Raw genomic sequence first — 23620 nt, 5'->3', positions numbered from 1 at the left:
CTTTGCCCACACCGCAGAGGGGATAGCAAGCGGGAAAGGGCAACACCACTGCGAGGAGCCCCAAGCTGGTCAGGCCCCAGCACCGATCGGAGCAGCCCGGGCACCCAGGCTGCACGCGGCGCCAACGGCACTGTCCACCTGCTGCCCAGCTGCCCTCCTCGCCCCCCACCGCCAGACCCGCGGGTCCCACCTACCCAGAGGCCCCCAGCCCCGCCCGCAGCCCAGCCCCCAGGCCCGCCTCTGCCTCCGCTTTTGTTTCTCCAGCATGCAGAGTCACGTGGAGAGACCAAAACACGCGGTCCCCAACTCCTGCCTCTCGGCAGACCCAGAGCCTGCGAGGGCTAGTTTCTCGGCCAGTTTCCCTCGAGCGCTAGTCCCCGTCCTCCTCCACAAAAACATCAGGTGCGAACTGGGCCGGCGGAGAGGCAGCCGACGAGGATGCGTGAGGAGGGGTTGGCACGGGGTGCAGGGGAGGACCGAGGCGGGGGGGGGGGGGGGGGCGGGGAGCGGGCGCCGCGGAGCCGAGGAGTGAGCAGCGCGCCAGGCCAGGGCGCAGGACGCCGGACCGAGCCGAGGGATGGGGATGGGGATGGGGATAGGGATGGGGATGGGATGGGGATGGAGATGGGGATGGGGATGGGGATGGGAATGGGATGGGGATGGGGATGGGATGGGGATGGGGATGGGATGGGGATGGGGATGGGATGGGGATGGGGATGGGATGGGGATGGGGATGGGGATGGGGATGGGGATGGGATGGGATGGGGATGGGATGGGGATGGGATGGGATGGGGATGGGGATGGGGATGGGATGGGGATGGAGATGGGGATGGGATGGGGATGGGGATGGGGATGGAGATGGGGATGGGGATGGGATGGGGATGGGGATAGGGATGGGGATGGGGATGGGATGGGGATGGGATGGGATGGGGATGGGGATGGGGATGGGATGGGGATGGGATGGGGATGGGGATGGGGATGGGGATGGGGATGGGATGGGATGGGGATGGGGGAGGGGACAGATTTGGGCCGGGGGCGGGGAGGGCCCCGATTGGCGCGCGGAGGGCGTGATGTCACGTCCGGCGGGGGAAGCCCGGCCTCGGCGGCCCCCGCCCCACCCCGCCCCACCCCCACAGGTGGTGCGGCCGCCTGGGCGCGGGGCGCCTGGGGACCCGGCGCGGCCTGCTGGCGCGCTGCTCCGCCTCCGCGGCGGCCGGGGTGCGCTCGCCGGGCCGCGCAGACCCCGCCCCGCCCGCCCCGCCCGCCGCGAGGGGCCGGCCGCGGGGGAGGCGCCGGGCGCTGGGCTCTGCGCCGGCGGCCGACGAGCGGACCTCGCGCCCCGCGCCCCGCCGCCGCTTTGTTGTCTCGGCGCGCCGGGCCGGGCTCTGCCGCGGCGGAGCGGAGCGGGCGCCATGGCGCGCCGGGCCGCCGGCTGCTGGCTGCTGTGCGCCGCCGCCGCGCTGGCCGCCTGCGCCCGCGGGGACCCGGCCGGCCGGAGCCGGAGCTGCGGCGAGGTGCGCCAGACCTACGGCGCCAAGGGCTTCAGCCTGAGCGACGTGCCCCAGGCCGAGATCTCGGGTGAGTGCGAGGCGCGCCAGCTCGGGCCCCCGCGCCGGACCCGCGCCCCCGGCCCAGCCGCAGGTGGTCGCGCCCCGGCCCGCCCGGGGCCGGTCGGCTCTCGGTAAGAGGAGCGGCCCGGCGGCTGGGCCCTGGGTGCGGGGCCGCGGCCCGCCCTCCCTGCCTCCCGGGAGGCGCTCTGGGGACCGGGTTGCACGTGAGCTCGGGCCCCCGGGTCGCAGAGCCCGAGGGACCTCCGGCTCCGGGCCCCAGCCTCGGCCCGGGAGCTTCCCTGGGTCAGTGCCCAGGCTCGGCGCAGCGAGCAAGGTCAGCCCTGGGGGCGCCTCCCAAACTTGCGGGGTGGCCCGCCGCCGGCATTGTGAGCGAGGCCGCGGCAGCATCCCTCGGGCCGGGCCGGGCTCAGCCTTGCTGAGTGGGGCAGGCAGCCGGACTCAGCACCCGGCCCAGGAGGAGCAGAGCCTTCGGCCCACGTCTGCGTGGTGCCCCACTCACCCCCCCACCACCACACAAGCCAGGGACTGGCCCCGTGCAGCCCTGAGCTGCCTGCTGAACACCCCCCCTCAGATGCCAGGGTACTCGGGTGGCCCCGTGGCTTGCCTGAACACCAGCCCAGGGTCTTTGAAGAAGCCATCCGTCCCACAGCTCTTGGAAATGTGTTCAAGCCTACTGGGACCTCCTTGAACTCGCTGGTGAGGCGGGCTGCCGTTCCCAGGTACACCCAGCGTGGGCAGGAGAGTGGGCAGCGCCAGGGCGAAGGAAGCAGGTGAGAGTTGAGGTGGGGCTGCGTCCTGTTGCCCCGGCTGTGGGGTCTGCAGGGGGCTAGGGACCCCAAAGGAGCAGGCTGCCTGGGTGTCTGTAGGTGGTGACGTCCACCCGGCTGGGGCCTGTGGGTGCCCTTACATGTTCTGCCAGCCGTGGACCAGTGCCCACTGCTGTGGCCAGGTGCCACCTCCTTCAGGCATGTGAGGCAGGGGCGCTCCCCCCAGAGCCCCGGTGGCTGCACCCTGTCGTGCCCAGAGAGTAAGCCCACGTGAGTTGGGGGAAGCAGAGTGACCTCCCAGGAGAGTTCTGGGACAGCCCTAGCCCAGCGTCCCCTCCAGCTTTGCCCCTGGGCTCAGCCTCTGGGGACCGGGCGCCCTCTGGTGGCCCCTGGTGGCACCACCCTCCCTGGAGCTCTGGGTCCAGGGTCCTGGGTACTGGGTAGGTGCTGCCCCGGCCCCTGTATTTCCAGAGCGCTGTGCACCCTGGAGCTGGAGCGGCTGAGTTTCTGTGCAGGCCCAGCTCGCCCAGCCTGGGTGGGGTGGTCACCCACACGGCCTCAGGGCCGAAAGGGTGGGTAGGTAGGCTGAGCACATGGGTAGCCTTCTTTCTGAGCTGCCACCCAGGGAACCTGGGCTACAGGACACTTTGCTTATAAAAAAGGGGGGCATTGATGGGGAATCTGGGCCCCTGCAGAGGCAGTCGGTGTCCTGGACGTCCTGGCCGGATGGTGGTGACGACAGTTGTCCCATTCTGTGGAGTGAGGGGGACAGCACTCTTGTACCAGGGCTGGGCCGGCAAGGTGGGTGGAGTCGTGGGCACCTGCTGAATCACGCCATAGCCGGCAGCTGCTCTGCCCAGCTTGCAAGGCTGTTGTGGGGCCACAGGTGTCCCTGAGCACCTGCCTGAGCCTCCCAGAGCCCCCTGGGGCTTGCTCTTCACTGGGGCCCTTAGGGATGGATGGGGACCACCTCTGTCTGGTTCTCCTTTGTCAGCCCTGAGCACACACCTGTGGGCTAGACCCAGGCTTGTCCTGGGGAGGGCACCTGTCAGATTGCATTATAGCCCTGATGTCAGGGTTCCAGCTTGGGGCAGAGGAGAACCGGCCAGAGTGCAGCATTGGGGTTGGGGGACCTGGGGGGGTCAGGGCTGTTCTGTGGCTGAAGCTGCTATGTGGTTCCTGTGCTCTGAGTCACAGCCTGCCTGCCAGGCGGGGCGGCACCCCACACCCTGGAGCCTGCACTGAGCCCCGTCCCAGCCTCAGGGAATCTTCTCTGGGCAGGCTCTGGTGGCCTGTGTGGTGAGCACATTTGGGGGGGTCCTCAGAGGCCTGTATTCCTTCCCACATTCTACAAAGGGCTGTCCTCACTAGTCCTAGAGCCAACCAGCCTCCGCTCCTCAGTTGAAGTCAACAGGCCCCCCAGAAGTTGCCTGGCCCATTGTCCCTCCAGACCAGAGGTTCTGTGTGCCCCAAGCTGTCCAGGAGGCAGAAGCTCTCCGCATGGGCCCCCGACACGGCCCCCCGCCTCTAGCTGTGGGAGGAAGCAGAGGTTTCATCATCCTTGGGCCAGGCTTTGGGGTGCCCAAGGGAACCAGGATCCAGCAGGGCGCTGTGCTCTAGCCAAGCCTCCTGCTGGACAGCCCACTTGCTCCTCCAGGTGGACGCCTCGCCAGCTCTCGTTCCCCTGTGTCTTCATGCACAAGAACAGGGAGACTTACCACCACCCCACCCCAGAGATCCCCTGGAGAGCTTGGCAGGCGCTGCGGGCAGCCTGGGGCAGAGGAGGACCTTCTGCAGAGGCCCCTGCACGCCCCCCAGGCAGTGGCGTCCAGAAGTTGCTAGTGCCCACTGAACCAGCTTCCTTGTGAGGCTACACGGGAGGGCCCGTGTGGACCCATGTCATGTTGCAGATGAGATCCAGGCCCTGAAAAGCCACGGCTGCTAAGGGCCCACTCTAGTTGACCCCAAAGCCTTGGCACCAGCTGCCACCCAGGAAAGCCAGCTCAAGCTGCTCTTGGGCTCTGCGTTTTCTGGAAGCTCAGCCAGGCCCTGGCGATCACCGCCTGCTTTCACCACACCACACCCTGCCTGGGCTCGGCCCTTAGGATTCTGAACCACCCTTATCTGAAACTCCCCCATCCCTCCTTCCCCTCTGTGGGTCTTTGGGGCCTGCTCCAGCTCTGCACTGGGGGGGGGGGGGCACACCCAGACCAGTGGTGCACAGTGGGTAGCCCTGGGTGTGCACAGAGGGTGACCTGGCAGTGCTGCTGACCAGCCCAAAGAGAAGTCCTGAGCGTGCCCCCAGCAGAGAGAGGCTACTGCCGTGCTCCGTCCAGGTCCCCAGGAGTAGTGGGCAGCACCCTATCCACGAGCGCTGAGTGGACAGGCGCCTTCTCCAGGAGTGGCTGAGGGGGCTAGACAGGCAGGTGTTTTGGTGAACCACGTCTTTGCACTGAGCTAACACCAGCGCTTATTGGCGACAGCCTGGCTCCAGGCCTGCCCAGGGCCTCAGAGGGCAACCGAGGGCACACCGGCCCGGTGGTCAGGCAGCAGAGCTGGGCTTCAGAGCCAAGAGGAGGGCAGAAGGGATGTGAAGCAGCTGGGAGAGGGCCTTGGCCACAGCCACACCCAAGGCAGGTCCAGCCTGGGGTCCAGGGGGCCAGTGTCTCCTTACCTCAGCCCTGAGCCACCCCAGCTTGTCCTGGGGTGTGAGTTGCTGCTGGGGTTCTACAAAGGGCTGCAGGCTGGGGCCGCCTGCCTCGAGCGCCCGCCGGGCCTCACCGCTGGGCCCACCTTGGTGGCGTTTGTCTGGAACAGGCCTGGGCAGGTGCCCTGAGCTGCTTGAAGTCTCCTGGCTGGCATGGGGCTGTTGAGGCACAGTCCCTGGCCACGCCCCACCCCTGGGTGGGAGCACGGGGCAGCCAGGTGTGAGATGAGAACTGCCCTGGTCTCTAGGGAGCAGGTCCCAGCCTCTTGCCACCTCAGCTATTCTCAGTAAGGTGGTGCCAGGGAAACTGAGGCATGAGGGCAATGCCACTGCCCAGTCAGGAGCCCCGGTGGGTGTGGGAAGCTCTGGGGCCAGGCCAGCCTGACAGCTCCTCTGACGGCCACTGTAGCATCGCTCCTGGTGTTCCCTGCAGCACGGAACAGCCCAGCAGCCGTCTCCCTGGGTCCCTGACGTGCGCAACCTTGGGCTCCCCTGGTCTGGACACTCCACTCGGGTGGGGACTGCTTGGGGTTGCCCAGTGTGCCAAGCGGAGCTCCGCTGTGGAGGTCGGGAGCAGACTGGCTCCCGCAGCCACCATGGCAGAGAGCTCCAAACAGCGGCTGAGCTGCCGGCATCTGTTGGTGGCTGTGCAGCTGGACGTCGGAGGTCAGGGCATCCCGGCCTGCCCCTCTGAGGGCCAAGGGAGGGAGCGCTGCGCCTGGCCTCGCCCAGCGCTCCCTGACTTGTCCATCGGCCTTCATCTTTGCAGGCCTCTCCGTGTGCATGTCTGTCTCCAAATTTCTTTTTAGAACACCAGTCACTTGGATTCGTGCCCACCCATCTGATCTCAGCTTAACCAGTTACAGCTGCAGAGACCCGTACCCAAGCAGGGTCGCTTCTGGATCCTGGGGGTTAGGACCCCAGCTCTCGGCAAGGTGCCAGCCACCATCGCCTCTGCCGCTCCTCAGAACTTCCTCCTGGCCACAGAGATCCTGGGCTCTTGGGTGTTCAGGACTGTGGCCACCTGAGGGCGGCCTTGCCCCGCTCTCTGGCACCCAGACCTTCCTAGTGACCATGGCAGGGAGTCAGACCCCTCCCCACCTGCTCCTTGCCCCACCCACCCGCTGGGTCCTGGGGCACAGCTTGGTCCCCACCGACTTAGGAGACCTTATCTCCGGTGCCTGCCATCACGTGATTGGTCCTTGGCCGGTCTCCTCCCTCCCTGGACCGTGTCGGGCCGGCTGGGGCTGCTGTGTGATGCCCGGGTGTCCCAGTGCCGGGGCCACTTGACTGTGGACTGTCAGAGCCAGGGTGGTGGGCAGTGAGGCTGCGTCCGAGGACCCGTGGGGGGCTGGCCAGGAGAGTCCTGATTCGGTGCCGTGTCCCCCGGAGAGCAGGAGAGGCTGCAGGCCGAGGGGAGCGAGTCTCAGGTGGACGTCCAGGGCACTGCCGCAGAGCAGTAGGCTGCGGTGTGGCCGCCTCTCCCGCCGGGCTCGGTGGAGGCTGCTGCTCATTTATACTCGTGCTCCCTGGGTCCTCGAGGCTTGGCAGGGTGACAGGGCCGCCCCCCGGGGCTCACTCAACTTTACTCCCTGCCATCTTGCGTGACCTGGTCCCTCAGGGGCGCTGGGCCCTGCCCGCCATCCCTGCTGCATCGCAGAGGATGCCACCACATGCCAGCCCAGAGGCCGGGCCCAAGGGGACGCAGCCGGGAGCCGGAGCCCAGGGCTCCCAGCTGGTGCTGAGCGAGGACCAGCCTGAAGCCCTGCAGTCGGCCTCGCAGGTCAGCCCGTCAGCCCTGCGTGTGGCCTACAAGTGGACAGACTAGCAGGAGTTGGCTGTTGAGGGAGGCCCCTCTTCCCTCCTACCGCCCAGAGTGGGCAGGATGGGGACCGAGCACACCTTGGGGAAACTGAGTGCCAGGGAGGGCTTCCTGGGATCAGGGCAGAGCTATGGCTGGAGGCCTGCCACCTAGCTGGCCCTCGCCCCGGACCAAGCTCACCCCAATGCCCACAGGGGCAGAGGGTACCCAAGCTACCTCGGGCTGAGGGCCCTGGAGTGGGGCTGGCCCATAGGCAGGGAGCTGTGTCCAGACTGCAGGGTGTGCTCAGGCCAAAGGGTGGAGCTGGGCCCAGGACAGACTCCTGGGTGTCCGGAGGGGCCAGGGCTGGAAGGGGCCAGAGGGTGTGGGGCTGTGGACAAGGCCCAAGGCAAAGCCACAAGAGAACATGGGCAGGCTGGCCAGCTGGCTGGCTGAGAAGACAGAGGTCCCAGCCGACCACACCCAGGCAGCCCTCCCCAGGTCAGAGCCGGCCCTTCTGGTGGCCACGAGCTAGCGCCTTAGCCCTGCTGCCCGCCTGCTTGTGAGGGACAAGGGGTGCCAGTCACCCTGGAAGTCATGGGACCTTCATCCTGCCCCTGACCTCCCAGAAGGTCTAGCGAGAAATGTGGCTGGGGCTTCCAGGCCCCAATCCTGCAGCCCATGGCCAGGCAGACCCACCCACTCCTAAGCCTTGGTTATTCCCCGGCTAGACGGCTCTGCACAGCGGGTTCAGGCTGCAGTACCATGGGACAGGATGGGATGGGTTGGCCACCCTCCCTCCCAGGGACTGAGGCCCGAGACACGCAGGGCAGCTCTGAGCCCTGCAGGCAGCCCCATGTGGGTGCCACCACTGTCCTGTGACTGAGGCCACCTGTGGTCCTCTGGACTGTCTCTGTGGTGAGCCTGTGTGACGTCCAAGCGTGTCCTCAGGTGTCTGTGCCACGAGTGCCCATTGGAGGCTGCCGGGGCCCTGGGAATATATCCCACCCATCTGTGGCCATTTGCCAGGCCCTGGGGACAAGGCTGACGCCACCCTCAGCCAGGGTTGGCTCAGGCGTGTACACGTTTGCTGTTGTCATGGAGCTGGGGACACGCTGGACCACACGGGTGTTTGAAAGGGACAAGGCTCTGTCCTAATGGGCCCCACAGTGCTGCCGTGGGTGGGGCCACAGCCAGGACTTTGCTGTGTCCTGACGTCCTCCCTCCCAGTAACTTGACACCTGGGATTGGTGCAGGATTCTGAGTCAGACAACCTTCGCTTCCTGGGGTAATGGGGTCCCAGTTAGGAGCTATGATCAGGGATGTGGGGGCGCCTGGCATTTGCTGGTGCTGGGGTCAGGGGCTCCCCGAGAAGCACTCATCCGGGACTCAAGGGTGCCCTGGGAGGGTCCAGAGGATGGCCAGCTGGTGACAGGCTGGGTGTGGCAGTGTAAGCCAGGGGTCACCAAGTGGGATGCAGTGAGGGCTGCAGCCGGCTGCCAAGAGCTCCTGAGTGTGGTAGAAGGAGGCTGACCTCAACCAGCAGGCTCACCCCCACACCAGGGCCGCAGGACTGGGCTTGGCCACGTTGGCGTCACCGAAGGCATCCCGTCTCTACGTCTGTGGCACACACTTGTGGCTCCGAGCGGCGTTGGCATCACCGCCAGCTTTCCCAGGACAGCGTGTTCCTGGGAAGAGAGCGTGTCGCAGTTTGTTCTGTAACATTCCAGTGACGGGGTTTCCACCTTGGTCCTCTGTTTAGCTTTACTCAAAACCAAGTGACATTCTGGGAAGGGGCCTGCAGCCATCTCCTGTTGGTACGGGCCACGGCTCAGAGCTCAGGGGCCCTGGGCAGCAAGCCTGGGGGCACCTGGGGGTCTGCGGCCAGGAGATGCTGCCACCGCCGAGGGTCGGAGCTGAGCAGGGAGCGAGGCCCCAGCCCCTGCGTGGTAGGTCGCTAGGGATCGCAGGCCCTCTGAGCCCCGAGGTGCGGCTCCTCCTTGGGCTCCTACTGTGCGCCGGGCACTGTTTTTGGTGCTGAAACAGAGCGGCCTATGAAAGTGCTCCCCTCCTCGGTGGTGCACCAGCCGCCGAGGTTTTCTGAGATCAGCCTTGCTGGACCACAGGCCACACGTCACACAGCAGTGGGAAGAGAACCACAGGTGCACACAGCGCCTGCGTGTGAGGTTTGCAGTCGGGGGCCCACAGGGACGCAGCCCCCACCCCCGGGCTCAACTGGAAAGACCAGAGGACAGGCTGGGCCCCAGATGCAGCTGAGCCGCTGCCTGAAGCTTGCTGGCCACCCCAGGCTCAGCACACAGGCGCATCCTGTGCACCTGACAGGCCTCTTCCCTGCCCAAGGGGCCTGGCCTCCACACCAGCAGTCAGCAGCCGAGACCCAGAGTGTTGGAGCAGCAGTCCCGGAAGGACCAGAGACCTGGATGGGGCTGGAGGCGGGCTAGAGCTTTGCATCCTCGAGGGGGTCTGGGATGTCGCCCCCTACCGTGGGACTGAAGCCCTAGTGCCTCTCTAGCACCTGGGGCGGCCCTGGAAGTTGGAGCAGCTGAGGTTGTGGCCGACCCTGGAGCCATTCTGGGCAGGTGTGACTGGGGGTCCATTATGAGCCAGGGCCTCTGCACAGAGACCCCTAGAGCTGCCCTCCAGGACCCTCTGTCTGGAGGGGGCGGGGCGGACGGTCAGTGTGGAATTGAGGAAGGAGGGTACCAGAAGGGCTGCTCAGAAGAGGCGGCACCTGAACAGAGGCTGAGAGAGGGCGGGGTCTCGAGATGCTTGCCTTTGTCCTTATGGCAGTCGACACAGCTCTGAGGGAGTGGCCTGCCAGGCTAGTGGATAAAACTATACCCTTGGCCGAGGGACATGTCTTAAGGAGAGAGGCCTGCTTCCAAGTAGAGATTACCCTCGAGAGTCCAAAGCCTGGTCAGCCGGACCCCGCTAACCTGCCTGGATTAAGGGCACGTCTGCAGTCTTTTGCTGTGTGACCTTGGGCGGCTTGCTGAACCTCTCAGTGTCTGCTGTGTGTTGCGTAGGGAGCACCTGTCAGGTAGGGAGGCCTGTTCTTTTCTACAAGTCCTGGCTTCCACAAGGCCAGTGGTGGGCGGGGACCCCAGGCAGGAGGGCTCAGGCTCCAGGAGGGGGAGGTTCCTGCTGGAGGAGGACCTGCTGCTGTCACCTGGAAGTCACGTTGGCCATCCGTGTGCAGAGTCAGGCCAGGGTTTGGACAGCTCCGGCAGAGGCTCCTCCTCAGGCTCGGTTGGCCTTGATGCTGTCCCTTGGACACTGTGGGACTGGAACTGGTTCCCCTCAGCCACCTGCCGCCAGGGGACTGCCTTGGCCATATACCACCCACCCCTTACCCTGCTTCCCGTGTCCCTGATCCTGCGTCCCATGCACAGGTGGGGCCATGGTACCAGGTGTGACCCTGTCTCCACTGGGACTTAGGTGTGAATGTCCCTGAGAGGGGCTGAGGGCTTGGGGAAGGGTCCCAGGTCCACCTGCTCCCCGGACCTCCAAAGCCCACAGAGGCCAGATCCCACCTTCAGGAACACCAGGCATGCTTGGCCGGAAGCCCTGGGTGCTGGCTGGGGCTGGGGCTGGGAAGGCTCTTCCCCGTGTTAGGTTGGTAACTGTTGGGAGTGGCTGGGCCTGAGTTCCCCTGCATGGTCTTGCAAGCCCCTGCCAGTAAAGGCCACAGGGCTGGCCACACCTGGCTCCAGACAAGGCCCAGGAGGCCCTGGTTTTGCAGGAGAGGCCTTGTGTCCACACCTGGAACTGCTGCCAAGCCTGGGACTCACTCCCTTCCCTCCAGGGATGGTGGGGAAGCGCTCAGGCAGGGCAAGGAGTTGGTGGGCATGGGTCAGGAGAACTGAGAAGGCGGGCGAGCCGCTGGACCAGGGCCTGCCTTCCAGGCTAGTGCAAGGGGCTGTGGGATACAGTGTCCTGGGGAACCATGGAGCCACGCTTGACTTCACAGCCCCAAAGTCCTGCAAGGTGGAGCAGGCCAACACAGGACACCCAGTTCCACTGGAGGTGGACAGTCACCCTTGTAGCGTTGGGTGTCCCGACTGTTTTAACTCCAGAGAAGGAACACGCATATCCACGTATTTAGCTAAATACGTTTGTCCCAGTTATTTTTTGGGGGGGGAGAGGGACATTTTTGTGAAAAAATATGCATGCAGTAAAATTACCGTACCTGCCCCTGCGTGCATGGTTCCATGGTGCTGAGCACAGTCAAATGCTGTGAATTCCCACCCATCCATCCATCCAACAGAACCTGGCCTCTTGTAAAACTAAAGCTGCCGGTGCAGCTCTCCCCCAGCCCCAGCCATCCTCTGCGTCTGAGTGACTCCCCCAGGGACCTCGCCAGGCGGGGCACGGCGCTCGCCCCCTGTGACCGGCTTCCTTCCCTGAGCACGCGTTCCTGAGGCCCACCCAGCGGTGCGTGCGGCAGGGTCCCGTTTTCAGGATGAATACCGTTCCGTTCTTTGTTCATTCTGCTGCTCACAGACATCTGGTTCCACCTTTTCACCATCGCAAAAGCTGCAAACACTGTTTAAGTGTCTGCTCGGATTCCTGATCTCAGTTCTTTGAGGCTGAATCCTTCTAAAAAGTAATTCATGGTTCATCTGAAATTCAGACACCACCCGTGTGGGTAGGGTATCTGCCTCCCTCCCCCAGTGTGCCTGCAGGAAGGCGGGGCGGGGCTGCAACTCAGAAGCCCACACAGCTGCCTCTCCGGGCGGGCACAGGGGAAGCGAGCATGTGGGCACCTGCTCCAGCCTAGGAATTCCCCTGGGACAGGAATCAAGGGAGGCCGCGGTGGGAAAGTGGGGAGATGAGGGCTCTTTGGCACAGCCCCTCCTGGCCAGTGACCTTGGCGCCCGCCACTGTGGCCCCTGCGTGTCGCTGTTAGTGAAATGGGGAAGCCAGGGAGATGTTGCAGGCCTGTAGAGGGCGCCGACCCTGGCATGGCACAGAGCCCACCACGGAGCCCTGGGGGCCAGGCTTCCCCCGCACCACAGGCGGCTATACTAACGGTACCTGCTTAAGGGAGAGGCCCAAGTCTACCGTGAGGGTGGGCCTCATTCCTTGGAATGCCCCCACCGGGCAGAGATTCTCCTGTCAAACATCTGTATGTATTTATTCATTGCTCTGCCTGGCCTGGGTGTTGGGTAGAGGCAGGAGAGAGGGAGGTCAGAGCTGGGCTGGGCTTCAGCCCAGAGGGACCTGGATGCTTCCTGGGGCGGGGCAGGCGAGGAGGAGGACGCAGTAAGAGGTGACTGCTGCGGGGCACCTCACCTTCACCTGCTCTGGCCTGTGTTTAGGGAGCCTGTGCTGTGTCTGCTCCAGGTTCTGGTGCGGCCGATCTGTTTACACACCTCTACCTGGTTCGCATTCACAGGGCAGATGGTTGGGCCTTCTGCAGTTCTAGAGTGTCCTGTGTGCCCATGGTGGAGGCGGCAGGCGCCGTGCATCTCGTGCATCTCGTAGGCCTCCCCAGCTGCTCCATGGCCCCAGCGGTGGGCGGGTGGGCAGGCTAGAGGGGAGAGCCATGCAGAGCACCCCTCCCCACCTGCATTCCCACCCAGCCCCTGCCTAGCTGTTGAGGATGGGCTCAGGTGAGTACCTCTGCAGTTGGCTGGGCTGGGGATGAGAAACCAGGGCTGACCATGGCCTGGTGGGCAGAGCCTCGGGGAGCACCGCACCCCGGCGGCGAGGAGTGGCCCTGCAGCCAAGACACAAGCCCACAGGCATGGCACAAACACCTGGTGTTCTGCAGGCTGGAGGTTGCCTGGCTTCATCCGGCTGGGCCTTCTGCTCTGCCAAGAGACCCCCCACCCCAGCCCCGTGTTTGCAAGGAGGACGGCCTGCCCAGGGGTCCCAGAGCAGGGTGCAGCAGCTTAGAGGGTGGCCTTTCAAGCCTCCTTTGGTTTCTTAGGTGTGTGGCCAGTGTGGTCAGGGACCGCTGTTCCACAGCTGTCTGCCCAGCAGGCCTCTGTGTCCCCAGGTGCAGGCTGGGTGGGGGGCTGAGGGACCCAGTTGCTGCAGAGAGGCGCTGGAGTGGGGGGTGGGGCTGTGCCAGCCCAGGGCCCACGGGGAGCAGAGGGTGCTGGTGGAGAGCCGACGCCTGGTGTTCCAGGAGGGGCACGGTGACTGGACAAGCAGACAGGCCTGGGCAGGAGAGTGTGGCCAGGTAGGGTTTGGTATTTGAGAGAGGAAGCAGATGAGGGTGTTAGAGCCGGCGTGTGTGGGCTGGAGGGTGAGTGGTGGTGGGTGCTCAGACGGCAGTGAGAGCCGGTGTTCACCGGAGAGGGTCCTGGCTCTCCATCCCGCAGAGCCAGCGACCCCCATAGCCCTCCCACGAGAGGCCAGCTCCCCGAGCGCCCCGTGCGGGGCAGGAGCGAGGGTGGGCAGCGGGAGGGTCTGCCGGGGCTAGGGCGGCCCCTGCCCGCGGCTGCCAGGGCGACGAAGGCAGGCGGTGCCGACGCTGCGGGGCGGGTGCGGGAGGAGGCGCGTCCCCGCGCTGGGAGCCGCCCTCGGCGAGCGCGCCGGTGCGCTGCGGCACAGCCCTCCATCCCGACCACGCCGACGCCCGCCCGCTGCCCGCTCGGTCCTCCCGGGCTGCCAGTGGGTCCTGTGGGCCCCGGGCGCCCGCACCGGAGCCGCGCCTGCCCCGAGCCGCCGTCGCCAAGGTCCCGGGTTCCGAGCCGCGGCCCGGAGGGCGCCCCAGCTGGGAGCCAGGCTGAACGCCCCCCGCGCCCGCGCCGCCATCCCTCCCCAGCCCCCGCGTCGGGTCTCCCCTCCTTGCCGCCGCCCCCCGCACCCCCGTCCGCGGCCGCCCTCCCGCAGCTGCCCCTCCCCCGCTGCCGCGCCCACTGCGGCCAGCCCCTTCCCGCCCGCGCCGCCGCAGCCGCGCCCCCTCCCCGCCGCCCGCAGCGCGCCGCAGTGCCGCCCGCGCCTGCGCCTGCCGCGGTCCTCGGTCCCTGGCCGAGGGCGAGCGCCAGCCTGGCGGGCAGCCGCAGGTGTGGCCGAGCCTTTGTTAAGATGCCGGGGCCCACCTGGCGCTCGCTCTGGGGCCGGAGCCTGCGGCCCGGGAGATGGAACCTCCCGCCCAGCGGTGGGGCCGCTGCTGATGGACGCCCCTCGGTTCGGGTCCCTGCAGGATGGAGGCTCCTCACCGCCGAAGGGCCGCGGTGACCTGCCATTGGGTGAAGAGGGGGTGGGGAGGGGTGGGGACCAGGAGGGGTGGGCACGCTGGCAGTGCAGCCCCGAGGGGCTTGGGGGGAGGGGAGACGCGGTCCAGACGTCTGCCCCCAGCGGGTCTCACAGGCCAGCTTCCTGGGCAGACAGCAGGTGGTCAAGGGTGATACCCACGGGAAGTGGCCAGGGCGCTGGCATCTTGGGCGGGTTGGTGTGGGGTCCCCCGGAGCCTGGGCAGTGGTGGTCCCCAGGAAACCAGGGCCACTGCCAGTGCTCCTGGAAGGCTGCCGCATGCTCCATGGGGACCCTGTGGCCACTGCAGGTGGGTGGGGCCCAGGAGCAGAATGGACTGCGGAAGCCTCTGCCCACAGCCGGCACCCGCCAGGCAGAAGGGCCCTGGCAGGGCTCCGGAGCTGGGTGGGGGTGGGGGCGAGGGCCGGAGTCCTGGGGTGTTCTGGCCGGTGGCTGGAGCTGTCGGCACAGTGCGCTCCTGCAGTGGCAGGCGGGGCAGCCAGCTGTCCACCCTGAACCGCAGCGTTGTAGTAGTGGGGCAAGCCTCTCGGAGCTGCACAGGGAGTGGGCGTTCCAGTCTGCACCCGCTCTCGTGAGCACTGGAGCTTCTGGAGGAAAGCTTGGCAGGGCGCCATCACTGCGCAGTCTCCTTGGAAGGCTCCGGGGCACTGGGACAGGCGGCTGCCCAGCCGGACCTGGGTAAACGAGGTCTGTGTCTGCCATCTGGCCGATGACTGCGGTCCGGACAGGGGTCTTGGCCAAGGCCTTGGGGTGACTTGGGATGCCGGGGAGAGGGGGTGAGGCTGCAGCTTGCGGTCGCAGCCTAGAGTGGGCAGGTGGCAGGAGGGTGTGCGCCTGCCCTTCGAGGAGTCCAAGCCACAGGCTGGTGGGGAGAGGAAGGAAGCGGCCATGGGCTCTGGGTGCTGGAGGCAGTGTGGTGTCCTGAGCAGGAGCCTGGGAACCGGGAGGCTTCCGAGCTGGAGGCAGGGTCTGGGGTGGGGACAAGCCCGCAATGAATAAACAACCCCCCCAGAGGAAAAAAATCAAACCTGCAGGTGTGCGCCAGAGGGTCCCCAAGATTAGGGAAGGGGAGTTACAGAAGGATAAAGACGACTAGCAAATTCAGCCAAGGGGTCAGGAAAGAAGGGGACATTTGCTGGCCCAGCAGGGGAGGGTGATGGCGACGCCTCCCCTGGGGCTGGAGTGGAAGGGGACTGCTGGTGGGCTCACCCCTAAGATGGAAAACACCTGCCTCAGGGTTCTGAGGGGGGCAGGGGCCAGGCAGGGAGGGGATGGGGCAGCAGAGTTGATGGAGCCTGCCTTTCGGACGTTCGACACCAACCTGCAGGCCCAGGTCTGAGCTGGGCAAGGGCTCAGCGGACAGAAGCCGAGCCTTGAGCTCCAGCAGGGAGCTCTGCCATGCAGGCAGCCTCGGGGCAGCCTGGCCCAGCCTGCCCGGGGCCCTCAGGCCGGCGCCCGGGTTCTGGCTCCGTGTCTTCACTCCCGTGTTCGTCCGAGGAGGGAGGGAGGGACGGGGGCTGTGCTGGGGCGGCCGGAACAGCGCAGGTCACCCGGGCTGGCTGGGCGAGGCGGCCAGGCAGGGCCAGGGGCTGCTGGGGGCGCAGGAGGAGGAGCCCCACCCAGGTCCTGTGGGGAGTGCCCGTATTGCTCTGGTGTCTGTCCTCACTTCTCCGTCTCCTCCGAGCCTTTTTCTGTGGTCTTCGAGGTAGAGGGGCTGGGGGTGGGCCCAGAGGGAGGGGCTCAGTGGGCAGAGCCAGCAGGGCACTGCCCACCACGGCCTCCTAGTGCCGTAGTCACCACACCTCCAGCCCGAGGATGCGCGGCCTGCGCACCTGCTGCCCGTGGTCTGCCAGCCTGGCCTTGGGCCCTGGTCACAGCTGAGCCCAGGCTATTGCCTAAAGCCCCACGCTGACGCCTGCAGCCTCCTCCCAGGGCTGTTCCCTAGCTCACTGCCCAGCCCAGCCTACAGTGTGGGCCCTCACCCAGGAAGCCCCCCACCCCCGCTACAGAAGGGCCATGTCCTTGGCCGGCATGGGACAGAAGGAACCGAAGACCTCCTTCAGGAGGCGCCCCTATCACCAACAGCTAGCTCTCAGGGGCTCGTCCTGGCGGAATGGCCTTGACCACGGCTTGGGGAAGATGAGGGGGACCTGCCCCCTCTGAATCCTGCTCCTGCTGGCTGATGGATGCTCTCATGCCCAGCCCTCCTGCCTCCAGAGGCCTTTCCTCCCAGGCAGGAAGGGGAAGGTGGGGGTACCCCTTGTCTTTTCTACCTGGCTGTGAGGCCCCCAGAGCAGGCTAGACCTAGCCAGCTCCGCCTGGCTCCTAGGGCACAGAGCCCCTTGGGGAGGCTTGGGGGGCAGGGAACGGGGCTGCTCAGGTGGACTTCCTATTGGGGGTGGCCAGCAGGTACCTCCCTCACCTGCAGCCTCCCTGGTACACCTCACACAGCAGCCCCCTTTCTTTTGAGCCCCTCTATGGGCCCTGGGGCACTGAGGCTGTGAGGTGGAGGCTCCCTCCTGAATGGCCTGGGATGAGCATCCTAGCCTCCTCGGAACAGTGAGAGGAAAAGCCCCAGCTTGAGACTTGAGAAAGCAGGAGCGCCCTGGGGCAGGGCCCGGCAGACCCTACACGCCCTCATGTGGCCCCCCCAGTGGCTGCCCAGAGCTCTGGCCTGCCTGTCCACAGCCAAGGCTCATGACCCATGGCAGCAGGTCCCTGAGTCTCATCTCCCAGCAGAGCAGCGCCCACCAGATGGCTGCCCCTCTGGCTCAGAGCCCTCTACTCCGGGAGATGGACATCCGTCAGCCTCTTGCCCTGGAGCTCCAGGCCCCAGAGGTCAAGCTCGTCCCTCCCTGTCTTCCCACACCCCGGGCTGCCAGCTCCAGGCTCTCACTGCAGTTGTGAGCACTGGACCTCACCAGCTCTGGGCCCCTGTGCAGCAGCTCATTCTAAGGACTGTCCTGGCCACCCTGCGAACCTCCTTCTACCCCAGCTCCTGTCCCGCCAGGACCCCTGCCTCCTCCTCTCCTCCAAGCCTGGCCAGGAGGCACCAGGGGCAGTCCCTCCCCCAGGCTTAGGCTGGGACAGAGTGGCTAGGACCTGCAGGGGCGTGAACGCAGGTAGCTTGGTCCCTCGCTAGACCAAGAGACCTAATCTATGAAAGCCTCGGCTTCCTTATGTATAACACACACCCGTCCCTGGTATTAAATTCCCTAGTGTGTGCTCACAGGGCTCTGTGCTGTGCATTCTGGGGTTGAGCTACACCCAGCGCCTGCCCACATCCTGGGAAGGCCAGCTTGTCTCGGGTGCCTCCGCCAAGTCCTGCATGGAGCCCCCACAAGCAGAGCCCCACCTGGGACTGAAAATAGAGGAGAGGGCCCAGCAAGGACCCCGAGGGGCAGTGGCTAGTGTCCAGCAGGGCCGAGGCCTTGGGCAAAGTTCTGCGGTCCCTGCTTGTGGCTCTTGTCTGCCCCAGAGCCTCCCGTCACTCCTCCAAGGTTCCAGTGGGTGCCTGGCTTTGGCCAGTGCAGAGCTGTCCTCACAGGGCGCCCAGCTGTTGGTGGGATGGTGTGGGGAGACAGAGGCCTGGACTCCTCCTCCCTCCCCAGCTCTGCTCTGGGCGCCAGGGCTCCCCAGCCTTACCTCTGCGTCTGCCCAGGGCCCTTCATCTGAGCTGGGGCAGCCTCCCGGCCCCTCCTCACGCCTGCCCTCCCCACAGGTGAGCACTTGCGGATCTGCCCCCAGGGCTACACCTGCTGTACCAGCGAGATGGAGGAGAACCTGGCCAACCGCAGCCGCGCCGAGCTGGAGACAGCGCTCCGGGACAGCACCCGCGCCCTGCAGACCATGCTGGCTGCCCAGCTGCGAGGCATCGACGGTGAGCATGGGCTGGGGGCGGGCCTCGGGCCTCCGCAGAGGGTGAGGCTGGAACGTGACTGGCCGGAGCAGAAGCCTGCCCTCCCACTCAGGCTTGAGCAGGGGCCAAGTGAGTCCCCGAGTGGTCCGTATCCCCCCGTGAGTGGAGCCTTTGAGGAACAACAGGGCTGCCCTCGGGGGCTCCTTGTGCCTGGCAGGGCCCCTCAGCACCTGCAGAGGGCCAGCTCTGCACCCACATCTTGCCTGTCTCCATCCAGGGCGCCCTTGGAGGCTGGGTACCCCAGGCTGCCATCCTTGTAGCCAGTGAGTCCTGGAGGCCGCCCCTCGGCCTTTTGCAACCGGGAGCAGGAATAGCTGGAGCAGGGACCCCTGTGGGCCTCTGGAGGCTGTGGGCATCACTCTTCCGCCCCTCACTGAACCCAGGCCCAGAGCGGCAGCCCTAAGCAGCCAGTGGCAGTGTGACATGACCCCCCAGGCACCTCCAGCAGGACAAGGTGTCCCCCAGTGATCTCTGAGCTGAGGTAGCTGGGCAGAGGTGCTGTCCCTGCAGCCGAAGGACAAGAACTGTGAGCCTGGCACTCTGGGGCCAGCCGCAGCGGCTTCCTCTGGCTGCGCAGTGGGTCTCCCTTTCATGACCTGCCCCTCCCTGTGCACTGCAGCGTGGCCTCCCAGGTTCCCTGGGATGTCTCCCATCGCCGGGACAGGCACCCTGAGGAGCCACATGCCTGCTGGGCCTCAGCTCAGGGGTCGTGACACGGAGCAGCTGCAGCCCCGGCACCTGGCATGGGGGGAGAGGTGGCCCCAGCTCTGGGGAGAGTCTGCACAGTTAGGGATGGTAAAGTCTCACTTCTGTCCAGGCCCCATCCCAGGCACATGGGGCACAAGGGCATTTCCCTAAGCTACAGCACATGCTCACAGCTGTCTCCAAGTCCCCAGAAGGCGCCTACCTGAGGCTCTGGGCTGCAGGGGTGTGCCAAGCCTGGGCAGGGAGGGAGAGAGGCCGCCACACCGGAAGCACGGGGTGGGGCATAGAGGGCAGATAAGAAAGTAGGGTCGCTCTGGCCCCTCCTGCCGTGGGGCTCACCCACCTGCAGCCCTCTGGGAGTCCCCAGTGGGTCACCAAGTCCGAGAGAATTCACTGCTCAAGGCTCAGCTTGAAAATGGCCACTGGAGCCACAGCGGAGGCCTGAGGGCTCGGGGCCTGTGATCACCAAGAGAGGACCCCGCCTGGGCCTTGTGCCCCATCAGGAGGGCAAGGTCTGAGGAGCCCTGTGGTGGAGGCCCGTGGGACCCAGGCAGTCTTTGCAGCTGGGTGTCCAGCCCTGATGAGCACATGAGCTGGGCCCTAAGGAGCAGCAGGCTCCCTGCCCAGCCAGCTTCCAGGTGGTTGGGGGGATGGACAGGCAGCAGGAGTCCTGCAGGCCTCACGCCCCTCCCCTGTGTGCAGACCACTTCCAGAGCCTGCTGAACGACTCGGAGCGCGTGCTGCAGGACGCCTTCCCCGGCGCCTTCGGGGACCTGTACACGCAGAACACCCGGGTCTTCCGGGACCTGTACGCCGAGCTGCGCCTCTACTACCGCGGGGCCAACCTGCACCTGGAGGAGACGCTGGCTGAGTTCTGGGCCCGGCTGCTCGAGCGCCTCTTCAGGCAGCTGCACCCACAGCTGCAGCTGCCCGACGAGTACCTGGACTGCCTGGGCAAGCAGGCTGACACCCTGCGGCCCTTCGGGGAGGCCCCGCGTGAGCTACGCCTGCGGGCCACCCGCGCCTTCGTGGCAGCTCGCGCCTTCGTGCAGGGCCTGGGTGTGGCCGGCGACGTGGTCCGGAAGGTGGCCCAGGTGCGCACGCAGCCCCGAGCTCTGCCCCAGGGGCTCCTCGTCCCACTGTCCCCAAGCCTCCTGGTCCAGCCCCACAGCTGCCGTTCTTCCGCATCAGCCACAGCCAGTGGCACGTACCTGCCGCCATGACCCCGCCCCCGCCATGACACACACACACACACACCCCGCAGAGGGCCTGCGGCTGGATGCCAGGGCTGGCTGTGGGGCTCAGGGCAGATAGGAGATTCGAGAAAACGATGTGCATAGGGCCTGAGCAGTCTGGGACTCCTCAGGCCTGGCCAGCCAGTGGAGCCTCTGCATGGGACAGCATCTGCCTGGCCCACGGGGGAGGTTGCAGGCGGACCCGGATGTGAGCTGTCCCCTCCAGCCAGGCTCCCTGACAGGTTACCATCCCGTCCTGAGCCTCAGCTTCCTTCCCTGTGTGATCGCGGCATTCCCATTGCCAGGCGAGCAGAGAGCCCAGGACAGTCCTGGTCACCAGAGTGGCCAGCTAGGTCCGTCAGGGTCCCAGTGCTCGTGGGCGCAGAGCCAAGACCCCTCGTGTCGGGCTGAGGCACGGCAGCCTGCCGGCGTGCTCACAGGGCCTTCGCTCCCCAGGTGCCCCTGGGCCCCGAGTGCTCTCGGGCCGTCATGAAGCTGGTCTACTGTGCACACTGCCTGGGGGTCCCCGGCGCCCGGCCCTGCCCCGACTACTGCAGAAACGTGCTCAAGGGCTGCCTGGCCAACCAGGCGGACCTGGACGCCGAGTGGAGGAACCTCCTAGGTGAGCCCTCTCCTGGCCTGGGGACCTGGACCGGGGCCGCCTGGGGGCTGTGGGCTTGAGGGCAGATTCCTTTTCCACATCCCATGGGTCTGTGAGTCCTGTCCTGCCTCACCGAGCAAGCGCTTCAACACGCATACGTGCCACGTGTGTGGTATAAAGTGGGACAGCACATGTATGAGCTAACATGTATGCACTAGCAGGTGGGAGCCAGCACGAGAAGCATACATAGGCACCTCACAGTGGGCCAGTGTCCTTGCACACTGAGCTGGGTGTGCATGCCCGCACACATGTAGATGTGCATGTCTGCTGATGTGAGGTGGGTTAGTGTGCTTCATGTGAGTATTCTGTGCCGATATCATGGGCCAACATATTTGTGTTTATGTACATGTGATGGCATGATATGAACCAACAAGAAAACATACCAGCATGTATAAAATGTACACATAGCATGTGCTAGTGTGCACATGTGAACACACTCAAGGTAGCATGTACATGCTGGCATGGGGCAAGCCGGTGTATGTGTACAGATGTGCACAGCCTGACATGTACTGGGCCAGCCAGCATGTCAGTGCCGTGTGAGCTAATGTGGACACACCCGAGGCTAAGCGGGCCGGCAGATTACGCCCCTGTGTGTCCATGTGAGCCTGTGCCCCTGGGCATGTGTGAGGTGGGCACCGTGCTCGCAGGTGCTGCAAGCCGCACACCTAAGAGCAAGCCAGACCCCAGTGCCCTGGGGTCCCCGGCCTGGTGCTGCCAAGGCCGTGCTGTTAACCTGCACCCGGGGCTGTGTGCGCATTGCCGCCCGCAGACTCCATGGTGCTCATCACTGACAAGTTCTGGGGCCCGTCGGGTGCGGAGAGCGTCATCGGCAGCGTGCACACGTGGCTGGCAGAGGCCATCGGCACCCTCCAGGACAACAGGGACGCGCTCACGGCCAAGGTGCGGGCGGGAGGGCTGGAGAAGCATGGGGTGGGGCGCCTAGACTCGCCCACCCGGCCCAACACGCCAAGGTCCTGCGGTGCCTCCCCAGGTCATCCAGGGCTGTGGGAACCCCAGGGTCAACCCCCAGGGTTCTGGGCCTGAGGAGAAGCGGCGCCGGGGCAAGCTGGCACTGCAGGAGAAGCCCCCCACGGGCACGCTGGAGAAGCTGGTGAGTGGCCTTCAGCCGGCCGCGGCAGCACCTGGGAGCAGGGTAGGGGCAGGACGGGCAGTGCAGGCAGGCTGCTGAGTGCCTGTGCCAACTGCTGCCCGCCAGGTCTCTGAGGCCAAGGCCCAGCTCCGTGACGTGCAGGACTTCTGGACCAGCCTCCCAGGGACTCTGTGCAGCGAGAAGATGGCCGTGAGCTCGGCCAGTGACGACCGCTGCTGGAACGGGCTGGCCAAGGGCCGGTGAGTGGCCGGGCGGGCAGCCACGCCGAGGTGGAGGCCCACCGGTGTCTGGACTTGGGGGTGGGGCGTGTCTCTCAAGGGCAGGCCCCCTTGCCAGCCAGTCAGTGACCTGGGCTCGGCCCGCCCTGCCCCAGGTACCTGCCCGAGGTGATGGGCGATGGCCTGGCCAATCAGATCAACAACCCTGAAGTGGAGGTGGACATCACCAAGCCCGACATGACCATCCGGCAGCAGATCATGCAGCTGAAGATCATGACCAACCGGCTGCGGGGTGCCCACAGCGGCAATGACGTGGACTTCCAGGATGCCAGTGAGGGCCCGCCCAGGCCGGGGTGGGGGCTCCGGGGTGCTGACGGCGTGGGGGTCAGCAAGGGTGCTGCTGCTGGGGGGTGGGTGCCCAACTCCGTGTCCAGGCAGGGATGGGAGGGCCAGTGCAAGCGGAGCCGTCTACAGGCTTCCTGCAGGCCAGGCTGCCGTGGCCAGGGTGCCTGGATGCAACTCCCTCAGACAAAGATGCTCAGGTCCCCCAGTGGGTGGGAATGGCTGCTGGAGCCTCTTCTCTTCCCCAGGTGACGAGGGCAGTGGCTCAGGCAGCGGCGGCGGCTGCCTGGACGACGTCTGCGGCCGGAGAGTCGGCAGGAAGAGCTCCAGCTCTCACACGCCCTCGACCCATGCCCTCCCAGGCCTGTCAGAGCGGGAGGGGCAGAAGGCCTCGGCCGCCAGCCTCCCCCAGCCCCGAGCTCTGCTCCTGCTCCTGCTCCTCACCCTGGTCCTCGCAGCAGCCAGGCCTCGGTGGCGGTAACTGCCCACCGCCCCCAGGACCGAGGCCAAGGACTGACTTTGTCCAGATGCGAACAGACCATATTGATCTCCCCTGGGCCTGCAAAGGCTGGGGCAGAACCGGACAGTGGCTCTGTGTGCTGGGTTGACTGCGTGGGGCCCTGGCCCCTGGCCTGGCCTTCCCTGTCACCCTGGCTTTTAATTTTGTATGAGGGTCCTCAGGTCAGCTGGGAGCCAGTGTCCCCAAAAGCCATTGTACTTCAGGGACCTCAGGGGCACCTCTGGCTGCCCGCCCCCTCCCCCTGCACCACCACAGCAGCAGCCTCCCAGGTCCACGGAGGAGGCTGCCTTTAGCAATGCCCCGCGAGCCCGTGCCTTCCTCCCACCTCTCCCTCTGGGGACTCCCCTCTGGCTTCAGACGCAGAAAGCAAGGCCCAACCTCAGCCCCCAGAAGCCGGCAAGGGCTGTGGTGGGGTCCCTGCCAGGCTTCAGCAGGGCCTTTGAGTTTATGCATGTACCTTCCATCTCATGGTGGCTCTGGCTGAGGCCAGGGCTCACCCCAGGGCCCTCGGAGCCCCAGCAGACATGGTCCTCATGGAGGACCTCTTTTGGCATGCCACGCGAGACAAGGTGGCGGCCAGCAGCTGCGGCAGTCGGTATACCCTGTTGTGCTTTTGTTTGGGGCTGGGGTGCTGTTCCCAGTCCACAGGCAAGCAGGGAGGGGCTCTATAGATGGGAACTGCCCCTCACACGCAGGCCCTTTTGGGGCCCAGGTCTGCATGAAGACCCCCACTTTGGGGGAGCAGCCAGCCACTGCTACCCCATCCCGCGCAGACAGGGTGATGCCATGCGTAGGTGCCTGAGGTCATCACC

General features: G+C 66.0%; 1 protein-coding gene across 1 annotated transcript; it reads left to right on the top strand.

The window, feature by feature from the left end:
- Window positions 1–1412: 1412 nt before the first annotated feature.
- GPC1 (glypican 1) lies at window positions 1413–22769 on the top strand (the record flags this gene model as incomplete). The annotated part of the gene is made up of 9 exons (XM_080720019.1): window positions 1413–1578; window positions 17819–17977; window positions 19424–19815; window positions 20413–20578; window positions 21387–21517; window positions 21609–21728; window positions 21834–21967; window positions 22102–22277; window positions 22537–22769. 9 exons carry the CDS (start codon window positions 1413–1415, stop codon window positions 22767–22769), a joined length of 1677 nt encoding a protein of 558 aa, XP_080576145.1.
- Window positions 22770–23620: the final 851 nt, after the last annotated feature.

Source organism: Muscardinus avellanarius, assembly GCF_963383645.1.
Source record: "Muscardinus avellanarius genome assembly, chromosome: 2".
NCBI classification, from domain to species: Eukaryota; Metazoa; Chordata; class Mammalia; order Rodentia; family Gliridae; genus Muscardinus; species Muscardinus avellanarius.
The sequence above is the reverse complement of the archived record's forward strand: the minus strand, read 5'-3'. Positions and strand labels throughout refer to the sequence as shown.